At 37.1% G+C, this 19,883-nt stretch overlaps 1 protein-coding gene across 1 annotated transcript; it reads right to left on the bottom strand.

Annotated features, from left to right (window-relative positions):
- Positions 1 to 820: 820 nt before the first annotated feature.
- Positions 821 to 19,781, bottom strand: LOC124154149 (rho-related GTP-binding protein RhoU-like). Its single transcript, XM_046527685.1, has 4 exons — positions 19,174 to 19,781; positions 18,003 to 18,061; positions 7,495 to 7,701; positions 821 to 2,959 (listed from the first exon to the last, which is right to left on the bottom strand). Exons 1-4 carry the CDS (start codon positions 19,556 to 19,558, stop codon positions 2,690 to 2,692), a joined length of 921 nt encoding a protein of 306 aa, XP_046383641.1. The 5' UTR covers positions 19,559 to 19,781; the 3' UTR covers positions 821 to 2,689.
- Positions 19,782 to 19,883: the final 102 nt, after the last annotated feature.

The following is a 19,883-nucleotide window of genomic DNA, read 5'->3' as shown; positions in this document are numbered from 1 at the left end:
GGAAACCCTCTTATCCCAACACCAGTTGACTGAACACCAGAACAATCTCCTTTAGAAGAAAGAAAGTTCAAGGGGAGGGGGAAACCAGGGAGGAATCAGCAATAGTCATCTGCATGGCACGGCAGAGTTCATTCACCATTCACCTCGAGTTTTGTCGGCCTTAATGGCAATGGGGTTACACAAATCTCCAAGCAATTGCAGACAAACGGTAATGTCCGTGTTCCTGTCGTGGAATCGAGCAGTTTGTTTGCAAATTAGTTTCATCGGAAGGTGAGCTCATCAACTAAGTGTTCCAGAATAAGATTGATCACCACAAAAATCAAAATTGGTTGATTGAGCGAACAATTTTAAGTCCTAAAACCTGCCCAACCGAAGGTCGTGAGTTCGAGCCTCTCCTGGGTTTACAGCACCTATCAAGGCTATGGATTTTAGTATTTAAGTTTAATTGTTGAATGCTATGAAAAACACCAATTTTTTTGCCCAACCTTTATCGGTAGTGTGGCAATAAATAAATACATAAAATGAATCATTCTCACTAGGCCAATGGTCATCCTCAGATGGTTCTCATCAACATCCTTGATTCTAATAAAATTATCAGCATTGATAATTGTTTTCAACTCACCTTTATTGATGGTCGATGACACTCACAATTATCAACTCAGTTCATTTGCAGTGGACTGTGGACATGCCGATTAATTGAAATCATAATCAATGACTTCAATTAATCCACTCAAAGCTGACAAGCCTGACCCCAAGCATCTTAATCCTACACAACTCAATGGACATAAAAAGCTCTTTCAGGGTGAATTGAAGCAAAATATTTTTCAGTTATTAAACTATTTTATTTCAATTGCATCTTCATAATACTGATAGAGATACACAACTCAAAAAATGAAATGGATACTAAACAATGTTGATGACTGCACAAGCCAAGAAAAAGATTAAAGAGAAATATGAGTCAATTTAAAAAGCCTTAAAAACAGAACCTAGACTCCATTTTAATAGGAAAAATTGTTCAATCCATTTCATTAATACATGTATATTCAGCGACACAAAAAACTTCCCATTGCTAATTCAAAATGCATTCATATGAAGGCACCATTTAAGAGAGAGTCATCTCCTCCATCATTTCCTCTCATTACATTCACCACGGTATGTCCATACTTCACACTGGCGAACATGGTCTCAATAGGCTTGCTTTATGTACACACCTTCCACATGTTTAAAACATACTCTCCAATTCACAAGGGACCTTAAAGCAGTATCCACAACAAAAGAACAACTTAATGCTCTAAATCACAATAAAGGGTGCCATTTGTGAGAAAAATTAACTGAATATCTAACTGCCCAGCATCTAACCCCCATTTAAGCCAGATGATATAAGTTTAATCCATAGACTTCAGCATCATAAAATGCAATGTGGAATAATAGCATTTTAAATTAGGCACCATCATAAAGATAATTTGTTCAGATACATGTCAGTAGAAAGAATATTTGATCAATACATATCACTTGAAAATTTCACTATCATTGAGAGGAAATGAGAAATAATTCCTTTTGAAAGAAAAAATAACTACATTAAACATATATGAACTCAATAAAATATGCAATTATTTTGGCCCACAAAAATTGCGCTCACACCAGCAAAAATAAATACACAACCTCTTCCATCACTGAAAACATCCTCAAGAATTCATTTACTTCTGTTCATTTCATTCTGTACATGGGAAAGAATTTTTTTAGTATAATGGCTAATTAGCACTACCTCATAACAAATAACCTTTTTCCTCACACTTCACAACCAAGAGTAACAGTCAACAGATGCTGTCAGCTTTTGTAAATACTAAGCATAATAAAAATCATTCATCACAGATCAGACAACACAGACGCACAATTCCACTCATTCCTTGTGGCAGTAACTTGGAGCACTTGTGTCATAGCTCACATCCGAGGTAAGTAGCTCAAGGAATATTAGAGGAGTGGCCTCACAAGAGAGAGCTTCTTAGTGATAATATGAATAAAGTTGTTTTGAATCAGTCTATAACGAGATCAACAACAACAGGGCACACTGTCTCTTTAAAAACATCCATCCATAAAAGCTATATAAAAATAAGGTACTTAGTAACACGAGGAGTCAAACTGCCAACCACCTATAGTCTATGGGTATCTAAAAAATATTGATCGAACACCAAGAAATAGGCAGGTGCGAATATTCAACAAAGAATTCATACTCTCACATCCTCTGACACCAAATTTTTAAAAATGGAACGTTTCATGATTAAGGAGGGAGAAATCTTTTTAAAAAATTATTTCACAAACAAAAATTATCACATTCATGTCGAGCATAGCCCACCAAATGACAGAGAAGTTTCTATAACTGTGACAAACAGACAACATACCTCACTAACACTCTCTTATCATCTCAAAACTCTATAATAAAAATTTCAGCAATGAATCATGCTAGCCATTGGGAACTCTCATAAAGTTGTAATATTACACATATGTAACCCATCTGGCATTGCCTTTTAACTTCTTGACTATTCTGTCGAATACAAAAAATACTTCAGAAGACTGTTTACATCTCCATATAACCAGTGTAAATCATTGAGATATTTACCATTACTTTCATAAAAATATTATGGCTAATCTCTATTCATCTGAGAGAAAAATTTAAGTAAATCATTGCAAGTCATGAGGTGCAGCACAACCATTTCCAAAAGGAGTTCCTGGTGCCTTCCTCTTCTATTTCCGCATCCCTCCTAGAGCCAGATGGTGTGGCCTGAGTTTGATTTCCATGATTGAGGGCATGAACTATAGCCGTATCAAAAACTTCCTTCAAGTTATGCTGTGTCAGAGCAGAAGATTCTACATAGGACACAGCTCCAATTCTCACAGCCAGCCTTCTTGCCTCTTCCACTGGCACAGGCGTTTCTTGATGTCGAGCCAGCTCAACCAGAACCTATGAATTATGGAATAAAATTAAGATGAGCTCAAAAGATGTTTGCCATTATAAAAAGCAAATCTTCACATTCCTGCACAAAAAGCATACCTTTCTGAAAAAAATGCCACCTGAACACTCAATTTTAATCTTAAAAATTGTCTAGTATCAATCACCAAATTCTTACTAGGAATGAATAACTTTGTGGTCCCATTGATCAACGCACATACTATTTTTACTTTTACACAGAAGCCTAGAGGAGGAGCAAATATGGTTCTCGACGTTTGTGAAGGGGATCTCGAATGAAGCCCTTTTATCAAGTGTAAATTAAGAATCAATGAGGTCTTCCTAGTTGGGTCTGGGGAATATTGAAAATTATTATCAGATTACAATAATATTATGACATCGATAATAAGCAATGCCAATAACTAATATCAGGATGATCAATATTGGTCTTCATAAAACATCAGACCTGATATTTTATTGGGCCCAATAGTTTTTACAGGATGATTCAACATGATATTTTATTGGAATGCCCAGGCCTCCACACAAAATGATGATTCACACAAGGCACTACCTCTTATTGTGCACTAAAGTCAGGCTAACAAATATTTATGCGAATAACCATTCAGTTACTCTGTTTCACAAGAAATTGTACAAGAAGAAATAATCACAATTGTCCCAAGAAGCTATGTATACATAAACTTCTAAATCTATTAAATAAAATAGGATTTTCATACGCTTGTGTGCATGCCCTCCAAACAATTCCACAATTTTCATCTGAAGTTTGGCAGAATAGTAGAGCATTCAAGAGAAGAGGAAAAGCATCACCTATACTTCTCCCAAGGAAAAGGTCAACAATACCGAGATTGGTTTGGCATGTAGATCTTCACTTAATACATTACCATATAACACTATAATATGCTCCTATACTGTCTTTGTGTTTTACCTAGACCATGCTTATTTTATTTCGACAGTACATTGGTACAGATATCCCTCCGAAAATTATCCGAATGGCAGCTTAAATTTGAATAAAAAATGCTGGAAAAATTTGCTATAATAGCAGAGACTGACAACAAAAGGCTTCCGTATTCTGTTAAAAAAATTGCTACAAATTATGAAGTATTTCACTTATGAATACACAACATTACTGATGTTTGTTAGGGGGATGAGAAGATTAGTTAACCTTAATTTACAACCTCGTAATAAAACAAATGGTAGAGGAAGCCATTATTATTTGCCAATTATGTAGTTCAACATTATAAATAACTACAGCTAGCATCAGGGTTCTAGAAGAAAACATGAATGTCCAAATAAAAACAGACCTGTTATCACAAATATGTCATTATACTAAAAATAGAAACATACAAAGAAGGTGAAACTAAAAAATAGAATCACAAACACATGATGCGGATACAGCGGCAGTGAGGAGATGGAATGAAGTTCAAAAAAACATGCATGGATAAAATATCAATTCGACTGGGAATCAAACAACAGATCTTCTGCCTTCCAGGAGGATGCTCAGACCAGCGAGCTATCAAAGTTATTTTAGTTCCTATTATTACCAATATCTAAGACAATATGACGACAATGTGAAGTACTTTGTGAGACATTTTGTAAAAATTATGTCACAATAAAATATATCAGTTGTATGATAGTTCAATGATCTATTCAATGGCTAAAATTTGTATATACTAAAAGAGTTATTTGTATGTACTAAAAGTTGAACAACTTATGTACCTCATTACTAAATTTTGGCCAGGTAACAATGAGTCTAATGAACTATCTGTCAAGTGTAATTACAAAGGAGACTACTTAAAGGAGGTCCCAACCTCTTACCTAGAAACTAGATTTGAGCTGCCACTTGGTTCCATTTTGATATGTTTAAAAAATTTCCACTATGTGGTAATGAGTGAAGAGTGATCCATTTATTTACAATATTTGCCATAGAGTAACTGCACTCAAAAGGAATACCATTGACAAGTTAAAATTTTTTTAGAGCTCATCTTCTTGAACACTTCAAATGACAGTCCTGATGCCTACGTAAATAGAAAAGATAGTTTGAAGGGCAGTAGTGAAGTAATGAAGAGTTCGATTGCAACATAATAAGCATAAAAATTAAGGTAATTACATTCTGCATTGTATGACAGCAATAGATCTTCAAAATAAGTTTTTTGAAGTTAACAAACCGAGAAGGGAACAAGTATCAGTGTAATGGCACCTTCCATGCAACCAAGGAGTTTGCAACCTTCAAAAACTGAAGCTAACAACTGAATGAATTTCAAATTCATATTAATGGTAGATCTTGCTTTCATAAGTCGTATTCCAAAATTTTAATTGTGTTATATCATTTAGTTAGTTATCGTCAGAGTTATAGTTAACTACATGAAATTACTTTTTTTCCGATGCTAGTAGTCGGAGAAACGTATGCATTAGACTGTTGCCTGCATCTCGATATTCTTCTTGAGATCACATTATAATTTGATTAAGGAAAGACTTTTAATACTGGATTAAGATTGTTATCAAATTTTTGCTTTGCTTTTGCTGGCTAACTTGTATGAGACTTCCTCACAGGCGTAGCTTTCCCTTCCTGTCGTATCGCGCATGGTTACCGTTTCTACCTATCCTGCAGCAAGGAACTTTTGTTGTCCTGGGAATCATCAAAAGCACAATCGCAAAGCTTTCTGGCTCCTCAATAACATTAGAATTTACAAAGATTCCATCTATCCCATTCCCTATCACCTTTTATCATGAAGGCTTTGGACCACCCTACGCAGCCTCAAGTACGTTTTTTTATTTTTGATCGTTTTTTTGTAATATTTTCTTTTGCCTTATCACTTCTTAAACTTAAATCTCAAAATAATAGGAAATAAAAGGCAATCACAGAGAGAATAATTAACAGCTTATGCACAACAGCATGCAAGATTCAAAATAACTATCCGATTCTAAATCCATGTCACAGTCAGTCAATTACTAAAAGTTATTGTCACAGTAATTGGAATATTCAGCAATAATTATTTGTAATTAACAGGTTAAACTTCAAAGATGTCTTCTGCCAAGTAATATTTCTCCCATTAATGGTCCTCAATTTTCAAGGCATGCTGGATGCATTACCTCTACAATTCATGTGTTACTGTCCTTGTATGGATCTCATGTTACATAGTTGCTGTTACCTTTTTCCAGCAAATTTTATTTTTCATATGTTCCCATAAGATCTCCACAGCATTGAATTCACAATGAGCCACCAGCAACCAAATAAGCTCACCAGGTCAAAGCTCTTGAGTGAGCATATGGACCATCTTCAGCAGCAGTTTGAAGTGAAGTCATCCATGGTTTATTAAGGCTGCCATTATCATACATTCAAAATTTGGTGGGTCCACTGTGCTAGGAACATTTTTCCTTTGGAGCCATGTGATAATATCTGCCTTTCTCCAAGCCATAGAATTTATTTTTGACACAGGGCCTCCTATTGTAATATATGGATGGCACTTGATATATCAGCACTGCTGCCTTGTATGGTAGAAGATTGAGCACTTTTCTGACTATTCCTCAAAATATTGCACGTTCATTTCCTTTTGGTGATCATAGATTCCTTTCTGACTATTAAGAGGAAGTTTTGCTTCATAAAAAAATCCATCTTCCCAACATGTAAAATAGGTAATCAAATGCTATTCAGCACCAGGAGGGGTTCTCCAACCAACCTCCACCCAAATATTTCCTGCAAGTGCATTTGGTATCGATCATAGTAAGAAAATTACTTTGGAGGGCATATACAGTGTTTTCTAGCCAGCCGTGAGTAGATATATGGTTTTAGTAACACCATGGTTCATCCCAATAGTATATCTTGCACCCATTCAAGAACAAGTACTAATTTTTCACAAAAAAGACTGGTGGGAAGCAGCAACTACAACAGATTCCATTAAAACTCGCTTCTTCTGCAGTACTTACAAACGAAATCCAAGTCTTTACACTATCCTCGAGAGTGCTGTAATTAACATGACTGGAAAGTCATGCTGCTCCCCAGGTGTATCTTTAAAGTTGTAGTATTAGTGTGCAATTTCCTCTTATAAAAATTATGGATATTCCTAAAAATAATGCCACATGTAAATCTGTCCACTTCAATGTTAGGCCAACACAGACACAATTGTCTTTAGGAGGTAGCAAGAGATTCGGGGTTCTCATTCTCCTCATTCCCTGCACCAACTTTCTTCATGGAAATATGGGAAACACCTAAACACTATGTCACTTTTTTGCAAACTGAATCAAATCTAACATGTGTGACAAACCAACATAAAACATACATCAAGAAGGGAAAATTAACGGCAATAAGGAAAAATTTCTTTTTCTCCACCTGTAGTCTGTTTTCAAACTGTAGTATTGCAACCAGCGATAGAACAATTGAGAAAAAATAAATTGAAAGCAGGATAAAAATGCCTGAATGAAGAAATATTTTGATTTACATGGATATAATGGAAGAATGACACTTATAAACCATATACATATACTATAATATTGCTAGAGCCAAGAGAAAGATGCTTGAGAAGAAAAATCCTCACCTCAATATTGCTCCTGAGGTCACTTTGCGTGCCAACGAGCACCACAGCAGGAGAAGATCCAGCACAGCCTGCTTCGTGGTGCCGTCGTATTTCGGGGACCCATTTATCAGCCACATTGTGAAATGATGTTGGAGAAACAACACTGAAGCAAACGAGATATACATCAGTCCCGGGGTAGCACAGGGGGCGGAGGGAGTCAAAATCATCCTGGAAGGAAAACACAAATCCCATAAGAATAAAGAGTGACAAATCACATTGAACATATAGGGGAAGGACAGCAAAAGCTCAATTGTATCAAAATTTGAAGTTTCATACAAATTATTCATGGAAATAAATCTGTTTTTGCCAGAAGATTTTCACAGCTTCTTTCTTCTATCTGGTAAGTTCCTTTCTGGAAATGCTGCCTTGGAAACATTTTCGTCTCAAGTTTCACTCCTCCAGCTGGAAACATTTTCAAGAGAATGAAAGGGAAATGTTCTCATTCCAATCTTATATAGAATTCGTTGTTCCATTATTGACCTGATTTGGATTTCCCACGGAAGGTGATAGCCGTTAGGCATTAGATTGGGCCAGAAACCCTTTCCATATCCGGCTGAAGTCAAATCCATTCTCCCTATTGAAATTATTTGGCCTTTACGCTGTTTCGACGGCTTCAGTATGAGTCGTGGATGGTAATCTTCCATCTTTGCTAACACCTGTGTATAGTTAAACATTATTTTATGCCCAGGGCTGGAAGCGTAATGCATCCCCTTTATGAAGCTGTAAAATAGGATTACCATTACATGCATGTACAATAGGGTGGTTTCCTATTATTTTTCTATTGCCTAAATAGAAAGATTATTACTCCTGGAGTACGTATTTCACGCTTTTAGATTTTTAAATGACGATATCTATTTTTCGCGATTAAATGAAAAGTGAAAAATTTCAAGCGCGCGAAAACGTGACGCGTAAGTAGGAATGATGGGAAAAAGTCCGTGCGACGCATTTCTGGTTCCCCCTCCCACCTTGTTAGGTGACCTTGATCGAGGCTCTGAGCGCTGATAGGACGCAGGATGCTAGCAGGTAGCTGAGTACCTTGCTGGCTGGTAGCGCTTGGCTTAAAAAAAGGTTTATTAATACCTTATCAAACGAAGAAAACTTTCCGACCTTAGCCAGTTTTAATAGGTGATTATTAAGACATGTTTCCCTGAGCTCTGTGCCTCATGCATGCATTGGTAACCTCAGACGATGTATAACTCCTATCCTCTCGTGTAGAAACTAGGTCCCTGTGACGTCACGTGGAGTGGAATCGCATGGGCGCCAATCTGGCCTTTTTCAAATGAGGATAAAATTTGACCCTTGCCATTCGTCTAAACCGGTATTTCAAAAACCAAATAATTTGTTTATTATGAATACACTATTGGTGGGTAACGAATCGCAATCAATGCCTTTCGTTTTCTTTGATGAAGGAAACTACCCTATTGTGCAATCGATCAATACATCGTCCCATTTATGAAGCTGTTTGGGATTTTTCAGCTTCATAAATGGTACGCATAAGTAGTCGCTGAACATTATGCTTCCAGCCCTGGGGATAAAATAATGTTTAATCATACACAGGTGTTGGCGAAGACGGAAGATTCATTCATGCCTTATACGCAAAACCATCGAAAAAGTGAAAAGGCCAAATAATTTCAATAGGGAGGATTGAAATAACCTCAGACGATATGAAAAGGGTTCCTGCCCCAATCTAATGCCAACTGTTATCACCTTCAATGGGAGATTCAAATTGGACCAACAATGGAATAACAAATCCTATTCCATTGTTGTGTCAGGACAAATACTTTCCCATCGCATTCTCTTGAAACGCTCCCAGTAGGAGGATTGAAACATTGAGCCAAAAATGTTTCCAACATAGCATTTCCTGAAAGGAACTTACCAGATAGACATAAATCTGTTCTCTAAACCCAAAAGAGCTCCACAGAGAAAGATACCTAGGCAGTTCAAGTGGTAGAATAACTGGTGTGAATTCAGGAAGTCTGCTTTTGAATCCTGGTCCAGGCAAATGATTTTTCTTCTGTAAAATTTTCATTTCAAGTATAATAATAAATTAGTTACCATAACCACAACCAATTGCACGCAACTAAGGACTCATTAGAGGGTCATATGGTGGTAATAATAATAATAATTTTTATTGTTCCTGGAGATCATATATACTGGTGACATTGGAAGTCGTCAAAAAATAAATAATAATATGTAGTTACAATACATGAAGTATAAGAATATTTACAATTTTTATAGTTAATAGGAAAAGTTACAATTTTTTGTGGCTGATGGACAAAGATTACTCAGAGCCCAACATGAAATCCTTCAGGCTGTTGTTTCCCAGTAAATACTTCTTCAGAGCATTCTTAAATTCTACAAGTAGAAGACATTTGATATTATGTGGTAATTTGTTGTAAACTTTTGATAGGGAGAATAAGGGTCCTTTTTGGCAGAAAGTGCTGGAGTAGTATGTATTTGAGATGAACGTCATTGGTGGTTCTGGTTGCGTGATTATGAAAACTATTTTTTGGAAAGTATTCAAGGTTATTTTAAACAAAAGAGGCACAGTTAAGTATGCACAGTGATGGGAATGTTAGAATTTTACAGATCATCATAAAGAGGTAAGCCAGGTGATCACATGGAAACTCTGGCCATGGCCTTCACTGCACGTGTCTGCACAGACAAAACCTTGTGGCAGCAGCTAGCATTACCCCAAAAACTGATAAGTTAGGCGAGAATATATTTTGGCATAGTACATGATCTTCAGAGTATTAGTGGTAGTTACTTCTGCCAGCTTACTCATAATAAATATGCCAGCGGATAGTTTATTTATTATATAGTCAATATGTGATGACCAGTCAAGGCTGTCAGTGAGGATAACACCTGATAATTGTGTTGAATGTGCCCAAGAAATCACATGAGGACCAAGATTTAAGATCATGCTTGAGGTACATTGAGACCAAATGCTATGGAACTGAAGAAAAACTGTTTTGTCAATGCTGATTTGCTGGACGTTATCATGACACCATTCAGATATGCTGTTGATACTTCTTCTTAAATCAACTAGGTCGCTCCTATTTACCTCATTTGAAACGATCAAGGTGTCAACTCCATATAGAATGGAATTTTGGAGGAGGGCTTTGTCTGGCAAGTCATTCATAAAAATTATGAAGAGCAATGGCCCTAGGATAGAACCCTGTGGTACTCCTGCTTTAACAGTTAAGGGATTTGACTTGACTACTGTAATACTTTTTTGCTCTTTTCCGGAGGTATATTTGACAAATTGTTGGTGGTCAGCTAGGTCTGATGACAACTAGAAGAGAGCTTTCCCCAAAATGCCCACTGGCTGCAGTTCAGAGAGAAGAATTGCATGATTAATTCGATCAAAGGCTTTGCTTAGATCAAAGAAAACACCAGCTGCTAATTTATACTCCTGAAAAACTGTGGATAGCTGGTCTAATAGCTGAGAGATCTGAATTCACAGAAACCATGCACATACTGTTGAAGATATTGGTGTATAAAGTAGGACACACACTGCCATACACTTAAATAATCACACTTCATTTTTTCAAATCTTTCATTCATACATAAATTTTCCCAATAATTTTCCATTCCCAACTTTTTCCATCCTCCCTTACCATGCTTCATCTGTTCCCTTTCACACAAAACGGCCAAGTTCAAGTCAACAAAATTGCTCCAGTTTACCTCTAAGAAAGGTAATGCTGAATTTTGCCCACACGGATGATTTTCCAACATTAGGGTATCAAATAACACATACGACAGCATTAACCTGGATAAGCAAGTTTATGTCGCTTCTGTGTGAATTTTATATTTAACAAGTTTTCATTGGAAATCAATGATAAATTGTTTTTGTTTTTAGATTTTTAAGCAATTAGATGCACCAGTATAAACCATTTTTGGTTGTGTTGCTAGGTGGAATGAACTTTTAATTTACAACGCTTTGTTCCTTCTGCTAAGAATGTCCCAAGGAAACGGAATCTACATCTACACAATACCCTGTAAGCCGCCTAAAAGGCGTGTGGCAGGGGGTGTTAGGACACCAGCCGTTTACAGCTTAAAAAAAAAATGAAGTACTCTAACGAGGTTGGTACTAGCGTTTATTAAAGTCCTTTAAATTCAGGAGAGAAGACGTTGAACCAGCTATACAAAATCATTAGTAAAATGTATACAACAGGTGAGATACCAAAGGATTTCGAGAGGAACATTATAATCCCTATTCTTAAGAAGAAAAGAGCGGAGAAGTGCGAAGATTTTAGGACCATAAGCCTTACTACACATGCATCAAAGATACTGACAAGGATCATCTATAGAAGAATAGAACGAAAAGCAGAAGAGTACTTGGATGAGGACCAATTTGGATTCAGAAAAAACAAAGGCACAAGGGAAGCAATATTGGCCCTAAGACTGCTCATAGAGAAGAGAATGGAAAAGAACAAGCCAACATTTGTTGCGTTTGTGGACTTAGAGAAAGCATTTGACAACGTGGATTGGAGCACAATGCTTGGAATCCTAAAGGAAATTGGGGTTCTTTATAATGACAGAAGAATCATCCACAGTTTATACAAAAACCAAGTAGCTGTGATAAAATCAGGGCCCAGCTGTGAAGAAGCAAGAATTAAGAAAGGAGTGCGACAAGGCTGTACATTGTCACCTGTAATTTTCAACGTTTACATTGAAAAAGCCATCAATGAAATCAAAGAAAAGGAATTGGGAGTGAATATCCATGGAGAAAAAATAAGCATGCTAAGATTTGCCGATGACATAGCCGTTATAGCAGAAACAGAGAAGGATTTGAAAAATATTCTGGTTAATATGGGTAGGGTAATGAGTAGATATCAACTGAAAATAAGCACGAAGAAAACCAAGATCTTAGTATGCAGCAGAAGAGAAGAAGTCAAGACCAACATTAAAATAGGGAGGCAAAAACTGATAGAGGTGGATGAATTCTATTATTTGGGAAGCAAGATAACTAGTGACGGGAGAAGCAAGAAAGAAATTATCAGCAGAATAGCCCAGGCGAAGAGAGCATTCCACCAAAAGAGAGACCTGCTTACAGCGGGAAACTTAAATATAGAAGTAAAGAAACAATTTATAAGAACCTACATCTGGAGTATGCTCCTATACGGAAGTGAGGCATGGACAATGACCGCAGCGGAGAAAGCAAGGATGGAGGCCTTTGAAATGTGGTGCTACAGAAGAATGATGAAAATCAAATGGATCGACCGAGTTAGTAACGAGGAAGTCCTAAGAAGGGTAGGAGAGAAGAGAAGCCTCATGAAAACCTTAATAAGAAGACAGAACAACCTTATAGGCCACATCTTGAGACATGATGGCCTGATGAAGACAATCGTCGAAGGACAGGTGGAAGGCAAGAATGGAAAAGACATTTCTTATGAAGGTAGACATTTCTTATGAAGGAGATGGGATGCCGCTGGAGATAAACAAATGTTTAAATAATTTCTAAAAATCCATTTATGAGTTGCCAGCAAATTTTATTTTTGGAATAGTGAAGTGTATTTGTAAAGATTACAAAATAAAAGTTAGAGTAAATTACGAGATGGATCGCATAATTGATTGACAATTTTAAAACTATTTCAATATAAAAATAATAGGAAATGCTATTTAATGAATATTTTACACAATCATTGTCTTTAACAAAGCATTACCTTTAAAATAAGTCATAAATCATGGCCCTAAAACAATTTGGTAGTGAAATAGAAAGAATTATACGATGTGAGGCACCTGTTTTAAGCAAAAGTGTGAAAAATTAAAATAACTTTTTTTCAACAAAAAGTCTCGGGGCAATTAGTTTGAGATGGATAGATACCCATACAGAAGTATTCATAAAAATTGATTCCCTGAGGAGCAATCGTTTGTTGAATTGAGGTGGAATCACATGAACCTAGGTGAAAACTGCTATAATTTGAGGGTATAATAGAGGTCTAGGGTTCATTTTGAGGAGGCACACTTAAGACCACATCACCTCCATATTTTGTGGGGGGTTTCAACCCCTATATCCCCATCAGCTATGGTTTTATACTCTGGTGTCAATAATTTTTGCCCTACTGCTTCGAACCAATGAGAAATAAGGTGAAAATTTCAATTCAAAAATGTAATGCTTCTTTGCCTAATTCAAACCCTTTCACCCCAAACCCCTCAGCAAAGGACTTCGGTTCAGGGTGGTGTTTCAGAGTCCAATTGTATTGGTGGCATTGGAAAGGCATTCAGACTGAATTGATTGGGAAACTATCCTACGCTCAACTTCCATGTGTTTCACACTTACTATCGGAAAGCATTCTGCTTTAGGAAAGACGTCAATAGTCATCTTAAACAGGAAATGATGAAACGTCACATTTTTCAAGAGACAAGTACTGTATACGTCTGAATATAGTCCCCCCTTTTTTTCCAAAAATGCCTGTGGTAAAAGTAAAGGGAGGACTATATTCATACACATTTTTTTTAACTTTCCCGAAACTGAAGCCTCAAAATTAGGGGTGGGGGGGGACTATATTTAGAGAAATACGGTAAGCAGCGAAAACAACCTCCAGCCAGGTTTGACACTTCACAATGAAAGCGAAAGGTACATAAGGGCATACATAAGTGCTAATTGATACATTGTCACATAATTGACATTATTGCGGGGTAAAATTATTTTAGAATTGTCCGTTGGTAGTTTTTTATGTAATCTCCTGTTGTATTGTGTAAATTACCGGAGTGAAGGTAAATTGTAGACAGGTTTGTTCGTTCATTCTTGTGAGAGTACAGATGATTGTTAAGGTCATGTATCATAAGAATTAAAATAAACGTAATGTGGTAGTTTCCTTCATCAAAGAAAACGAAAGGCATTGATTGTGATTCGTTACCCACCATTAGTGTATTCATAATACACAAATTATTTAGTTTTTGAAATACCGGTTTAGACGAATGGCAAGGGTCAATTTTATCCTCATTTGAAAAAGGCCAGATTGGCGCCCATGCGATTCCACTCCACGTGACGTCACAGGGACCTAGTTTCTACACGAGAGGATAGGAGTTATACATCGTCTGAGGTTACCAATGCATGCATGAGGCACAGATCTCAGGGAAACATGTCTTAATAATAACCTATTAAAACTGGCTAAGGTCGGAAAGTTTTCTTCGTTTGATAAGGTATTAATAAACCTTTTTTAAGCCAAGCGCTACCAGCCAGCAAGGTACTCAGCTACCCGCTAGCATCCTGTGTCCTATCAGCGCTCAGAGCCTCGATCAAGGTCACCTCACAAGGCGGGAGGGGGAACCAGAAATGTGTCGCACGGACTTTTTCCCATCATTCCTACTTACGCATAGCATTTTCGCACGTGCTTGAAATTTTTCACTTTTCATTTAATCGCGAAAAATAGATATCGTCATTTAAAAATCTAAAAGCATGAAATACGTACTCCAGGAGTAATAATCTTTCGATTTAGGCAATAAAAAAATAATAGGAAACCACCCTATTGCAAAACCCATCCTTTCTTGCAACAACAGATACTAAGCATTATTTACTCTATGGTTTATCTGAACTGTCATATTTTCATTGCTTATCCCATTTCTTCAATGATGTTATGGCCTCCATAGGCCGTAAACATCTAAAAAAAATTTCCATAAAAGTGGAAGTACACTGGAAGGAAATACAGTGATTAAATTATGTATGTTGAATGGTGTCGATTATTATCAATGGCTCCACTTATGTAAGTTAAAATAACGGAAAATAATGTGGTTAGATTTTTATCCGTTTTGCACACTCTTTTATTTTTATGACAAAATTTTCTAAGGACCTAAAATGACACACACAACTGTTGCACACTTTGATATATCTTCTAACCAATATTTTTTTTGTGCAAAAATTTCACAGAGAAAAAAATATATTTTCCTTGAGGAGGATTCAATCCCAAAACTTTCGGTATACGATCGAGTGCTTTAGCCAATTCCAACTTGTTTCACCTTCTTTTCGAAAAATTACTCGTCCAAATAACATGCAAACAAACTTTCACAGACAGTGATACAGTCCGCACATATATTTTCGAATTTACACCATAATTAAATACACTTACACCTACACTGCTCTAGCAGAACATCCACATATATCAGCACTCATGAAAGAAACAGGTATTATTTTAATTATAGCCAAATAATTGATAAAAAACATACAGAATACCCTACGCAACTGGAATGACTTTCCGACACTTCTAGACTGATCGACTGCTATCGTATCGGAAAGCCTTCCTTGAGTCGATAGGAAGCAGTCTGAAACACACGAATTGTCTTGCCGATAGTTAGTGACGTAGAATTGGTGTCAACTCTACCGATCCACTCAGAAATGGAGACTATGAAGCACCCTCCAGGGCTAAAACTGGACAGAGTTAGATACATTCAGATTCTAAATGCTTAAAGATAAGACAACTTCTCAGAAGAAATATCATTTGCCTTGCCTGAAATTCAAGGCCAGACCCCCCAAACTCAAGTAAGGTATGCAACCACTTCGGTAACCACACAACCTTATTTCCCCACACCTAGGTACATGTGGTTAGAGCTCCTGACAATAGTGCAGGGAATCTAGGTTTGCATCCTAGATATGACAAATGACTTTGTTCAAGGAATGTGTGAGCAATTCTGTACATGTATGCAGCTGGCTATAATATGGCTATTTTCCAATCATAATCTTGATTTTTACCTTGAACCATGACTATGTGACTAATAAAATAATGTGAAGTTATGTACAATAAATATCAGCAAAGTAATAGGGCCTCAAGTAACAGAGTCCGAGTCATTTTAACACCCTAGCATAGAAACAAAAAAACCTGTTCAGCCACGTGATGAGTCATGATGGTGTAATGAAGACAACCCTTGAATAATATGAGGATGGCAATATCAGTTAAGGAAGAGTTATATAGGAAAAGTTATCAAGGTTGTATAAGAGAAGAAACTCCTAAACATAAAAAGGCTAGCTGATAGATTCTTTAGGGAAGGGCCTAAAACCAATCATAGGGTTACTGACCAGCGATACTTTTGATGACCACAATCCTGATGGGGAACAATCGAGTAAAAATTATTGAATTCTCTATAAAGTTAGAAATGCAAAAGCAGAAAAAAGTACCAAATAGGTAACCTAATCTCCCTGAGAAAAATGCATCCTAATGAGTAAAGTTCAAAATAAATTTGAATAAATGCAGATTGTGCTTTACAAAGAAGGCATTCATATGATATTCACTATTATGAAGTTCACATAAACAGAGGTCGATTAAGTGCAGCAGCCCTTCCCATAATTTCTGGAACAATTGAAAAGATTGCTATCATTAAAGTGGCTCTCACTTAAAAATTTTCATTTCACCCCCTAAAAAATAATGTCTTAAAATTATTGATGAATATCAAAAAGCCACTTGTCAACACACATAAGACCTCAGATATATTATTGCTGAGAGGTAATGCATACCACCAACGCACCCTCGTAATATATGAACTAATAACTATGACCTAATAAATTCCCCAAAAAACAACCTTAATCCACCCCTGCATATAAGTGCATTTAAAGGACAGACAATCCCTGTATCTTTAAGGACAAGGGCTAAGGGGCTACAGAGAATATTTTGTCGAGGATGGCAATACTGGCTCCAAGCTGGAAAAAAGGCAACAATGTGTATAGTCCCCATAGACTAGGGTCCCATTACAAAGCCATGTAGTTCAGGGAGAGGAACTGTCCCCCTCATCTGAATGTGTGATATTAAATACATGAGGCTTAGCCTGAGTTGAGCTCAACACTCACCTATGCCAACCTACCTTAGGGTCGAAATACCCAGGGAGTGAACAATAATTCTGTGCAAGTACTCATCATTGGTTAACGAATCAACCCACACAGTGCATGAATATGAGCACATCATTACAAACAGTATTTGTAAAAAAAATACTTGTTTTTACTCAGCTCCTATTCCAATTAAATTCACTAGTTAGCATATAGGCCAATTATACCAGTGCATTCAGTGGCATTAGCCTCCTTTCTTAATTCATTCAAAGCTTTGCCAACCCAAAGGCAGGCTGAACATTTGTACCCCATTTGACAACCACTTATGAGCAGATTTAGTACCTTAAAACGTTAATACAGCTCTTACATTTCAGTTTCAGGGGTTGATTGAGTTTTTAAAGGTTACATGACCCCAGCAACACTTATTCATTGAATCTTTAATCCACTTTAACCATTAATGTATAGGGTGAAACTTTCGTTTAAACATTCCAAGTTTTCTTCAGAACCCACCTTAAAAACATGTAATAAACTATGCTTGACAGGAAAACAGAATTCTCTTTACGGTGGAGTAATATTTATATTATCTTAGAAGACGAATAGAAATAGGAGTTACACAAGGATAGTCTAAAATTACGGTAGGGGCATAAGGTAATTAATACTACCTTGGTAAGTGTACCTTTCCCAATAAAAAAGGCAACCTAATACTCACCTGCCCAGCAGTATCGCATAGCTGCAACCGAATTGGTCGGCCATCGACGTTCACAACGACTGTAGCAAAAAAGAAAATAAAATAAATACAATATATCGCTAAGGTAATGAGTAACTAGAACGATAGTCTAAAAACTTTGCATTCGAATTCGAACTTATTGTTAGATGTAACTACAACTATGGTATTAGGGAGCAATGATAATAAAACCTATAGCTGATTTACGATTTCATTATATTCTCAAAGCCTCCACAACTACGGTGCAAACGTCACATAATATTTGTATTCACTAGTTGGCTAAGTTACTATAACGTACCTGGCGCATTAAGTAAAGCTTGACAAAAATTGTGATATTCAACGAAGGGCCCATTATTCTCAATAAATCGAGAAATATGCGATAGGACACGGTAGAGTTGATGATATCGCTCGACTTAATAAGGAACGGAAATCAACACAAACCTTTCAGGGCCCCCAGCCCCAGGGGTTTCGAGGCTCAACTCGATAACAATGTCAGTAACGCGTAGGAACGACTACTTATGCAAGAATAAAATTAATCAACATTTTCCACCCTTGCCATAATAAAAACCAATAAAACCACTAACTTCACAAAATATCCAACTCGAACTACGTAAATATTGTGAAAGCACATTCACTTCTGGAATACGATTCGAAAATTAAGTTAATAGTCAAAATTAGGAGGACCGCATTCGAAGTGGATATTTCGACCTTCGAAACTTGACCCTCCTCGGCCAGCTAAGGAGCGGGAGGTGATTTCTAAGGACACCTCGACCCATTGTCATAAGAGAAAGCCATTCCATACACAACACTCTGGGTGTCGAGCACCAAGTGCTGTCCTTGATTCAATTGGGCTACACCAAATATTACGACAGGAAGTTGACCAAAGAATTTCTGCTCACTCGTTTGCGGCTTAATAAATTATAAGGGACTCTGACTGAACTACATTTGTACTTTTAAGTAATACCATGCCACATTAAAAGGAAATACTATTTTCATGAGTCTTGATAAATTGCTATCAGGGTCGAGGCGATCAGTTAAATGGTATGACTCACCAGGATGTTTATCATATGATGCTAAGATTAAAGAACTGGAAGGAGGGATTATTGAAAAAATGACGTCGATTACTCTATAATTATAATTAAAAATATCATCTCACCGTTGTAGTTGTCGTAGGCAGTCGGGACGTAATCCGTAGGGAAACCATTAGTGCTATAACTGACCACCAAAGAAGTTTTACCGACTGCACCATCCCCTACTAAGACACATTTCACTCTGTCTTTCTGGCCGAGAGCATTTGGAATACTTTTCTTCGAGTTCGGATGATGTTGACAACCACAATATACTTTTCCTCGTTGCACATTCTCTCCGTCACTTCGGTTATGAATAAATCTATAACAATTTCGGCAATCACTTCGGATCAATAAGCCCTCTCCACTTCCGTTACCTTGGTTTCCATTCATGCGGCTTAGATCGTGTACGTATGAGTCCACAGTAAGTAGGCTTCTACTATCCACAACCTTTTCGGTAGCGTAAGGGGGCATTCCGACAATTTATCCTCGCTATGAAGTGTCTCTTCTCCTAGAAATACACTATGTGTGCGAAGTCAACATCTCCACAACAAATCAGGAGCCGATGCACTATTTATCTACAGTAAATTCCCTTACTTCCCATTCCAATGAACTGGATACACTTGTTCTGTCACTCGCCCAAGCAAACCAACCAAACCAGCTGAAAGGTTCACGATTCCTCCAATTCGTCAGCGGCCGTCACAGCAGAGAGACGTCATCGGACGTCAGAAACGATTCCAGCGCCTCTGTGTTTACATCTGCGCGCATCATCCGCTCGACGTTCGTCATTCGTGGTCAT

Source organism: Ischnura elegans, chromosome 2, assembly GCF_921293095.1.
Source record: "Ischnura elegans chromosome 2, ioIscEleg1.1, whole genome shotgun sequence".
Lineage (NCBI taxonomy): Eukaryota > Metazoa > Arthropoda > Insecta > Odonata > Coenagrionidae > Ischnura > Ischnura elegans.
This window is presented reverse-complemented; position numbering and strand designations above follow the sequence as displayed.

Excerpts from the sequence above, each read along its gene's own strand:
- LOC124154149 (XM_046527685.1), bottom strand. The coding sequence starts at position 19,558 with ATGCCCCCTTACGCTACCGAAAAGGTTGTGGATAGTAGAAGCCTACTT. Across the intron at positions 18,062-19,173 it reads TGCCTACGACAACTACAACG|TCGTTGTGAACGTCGATGGC; the intron begins GTGAGATGATAT and ends TTTTTGCTACAG. Across the intron at positions 7,702-18,002 it reads TATGCGATACTGCTGGGCAG|GATGATTTTGACTCCCTCCG; the intron begins GTGAGTATTAGG and ends TTTTCCTTCCAG.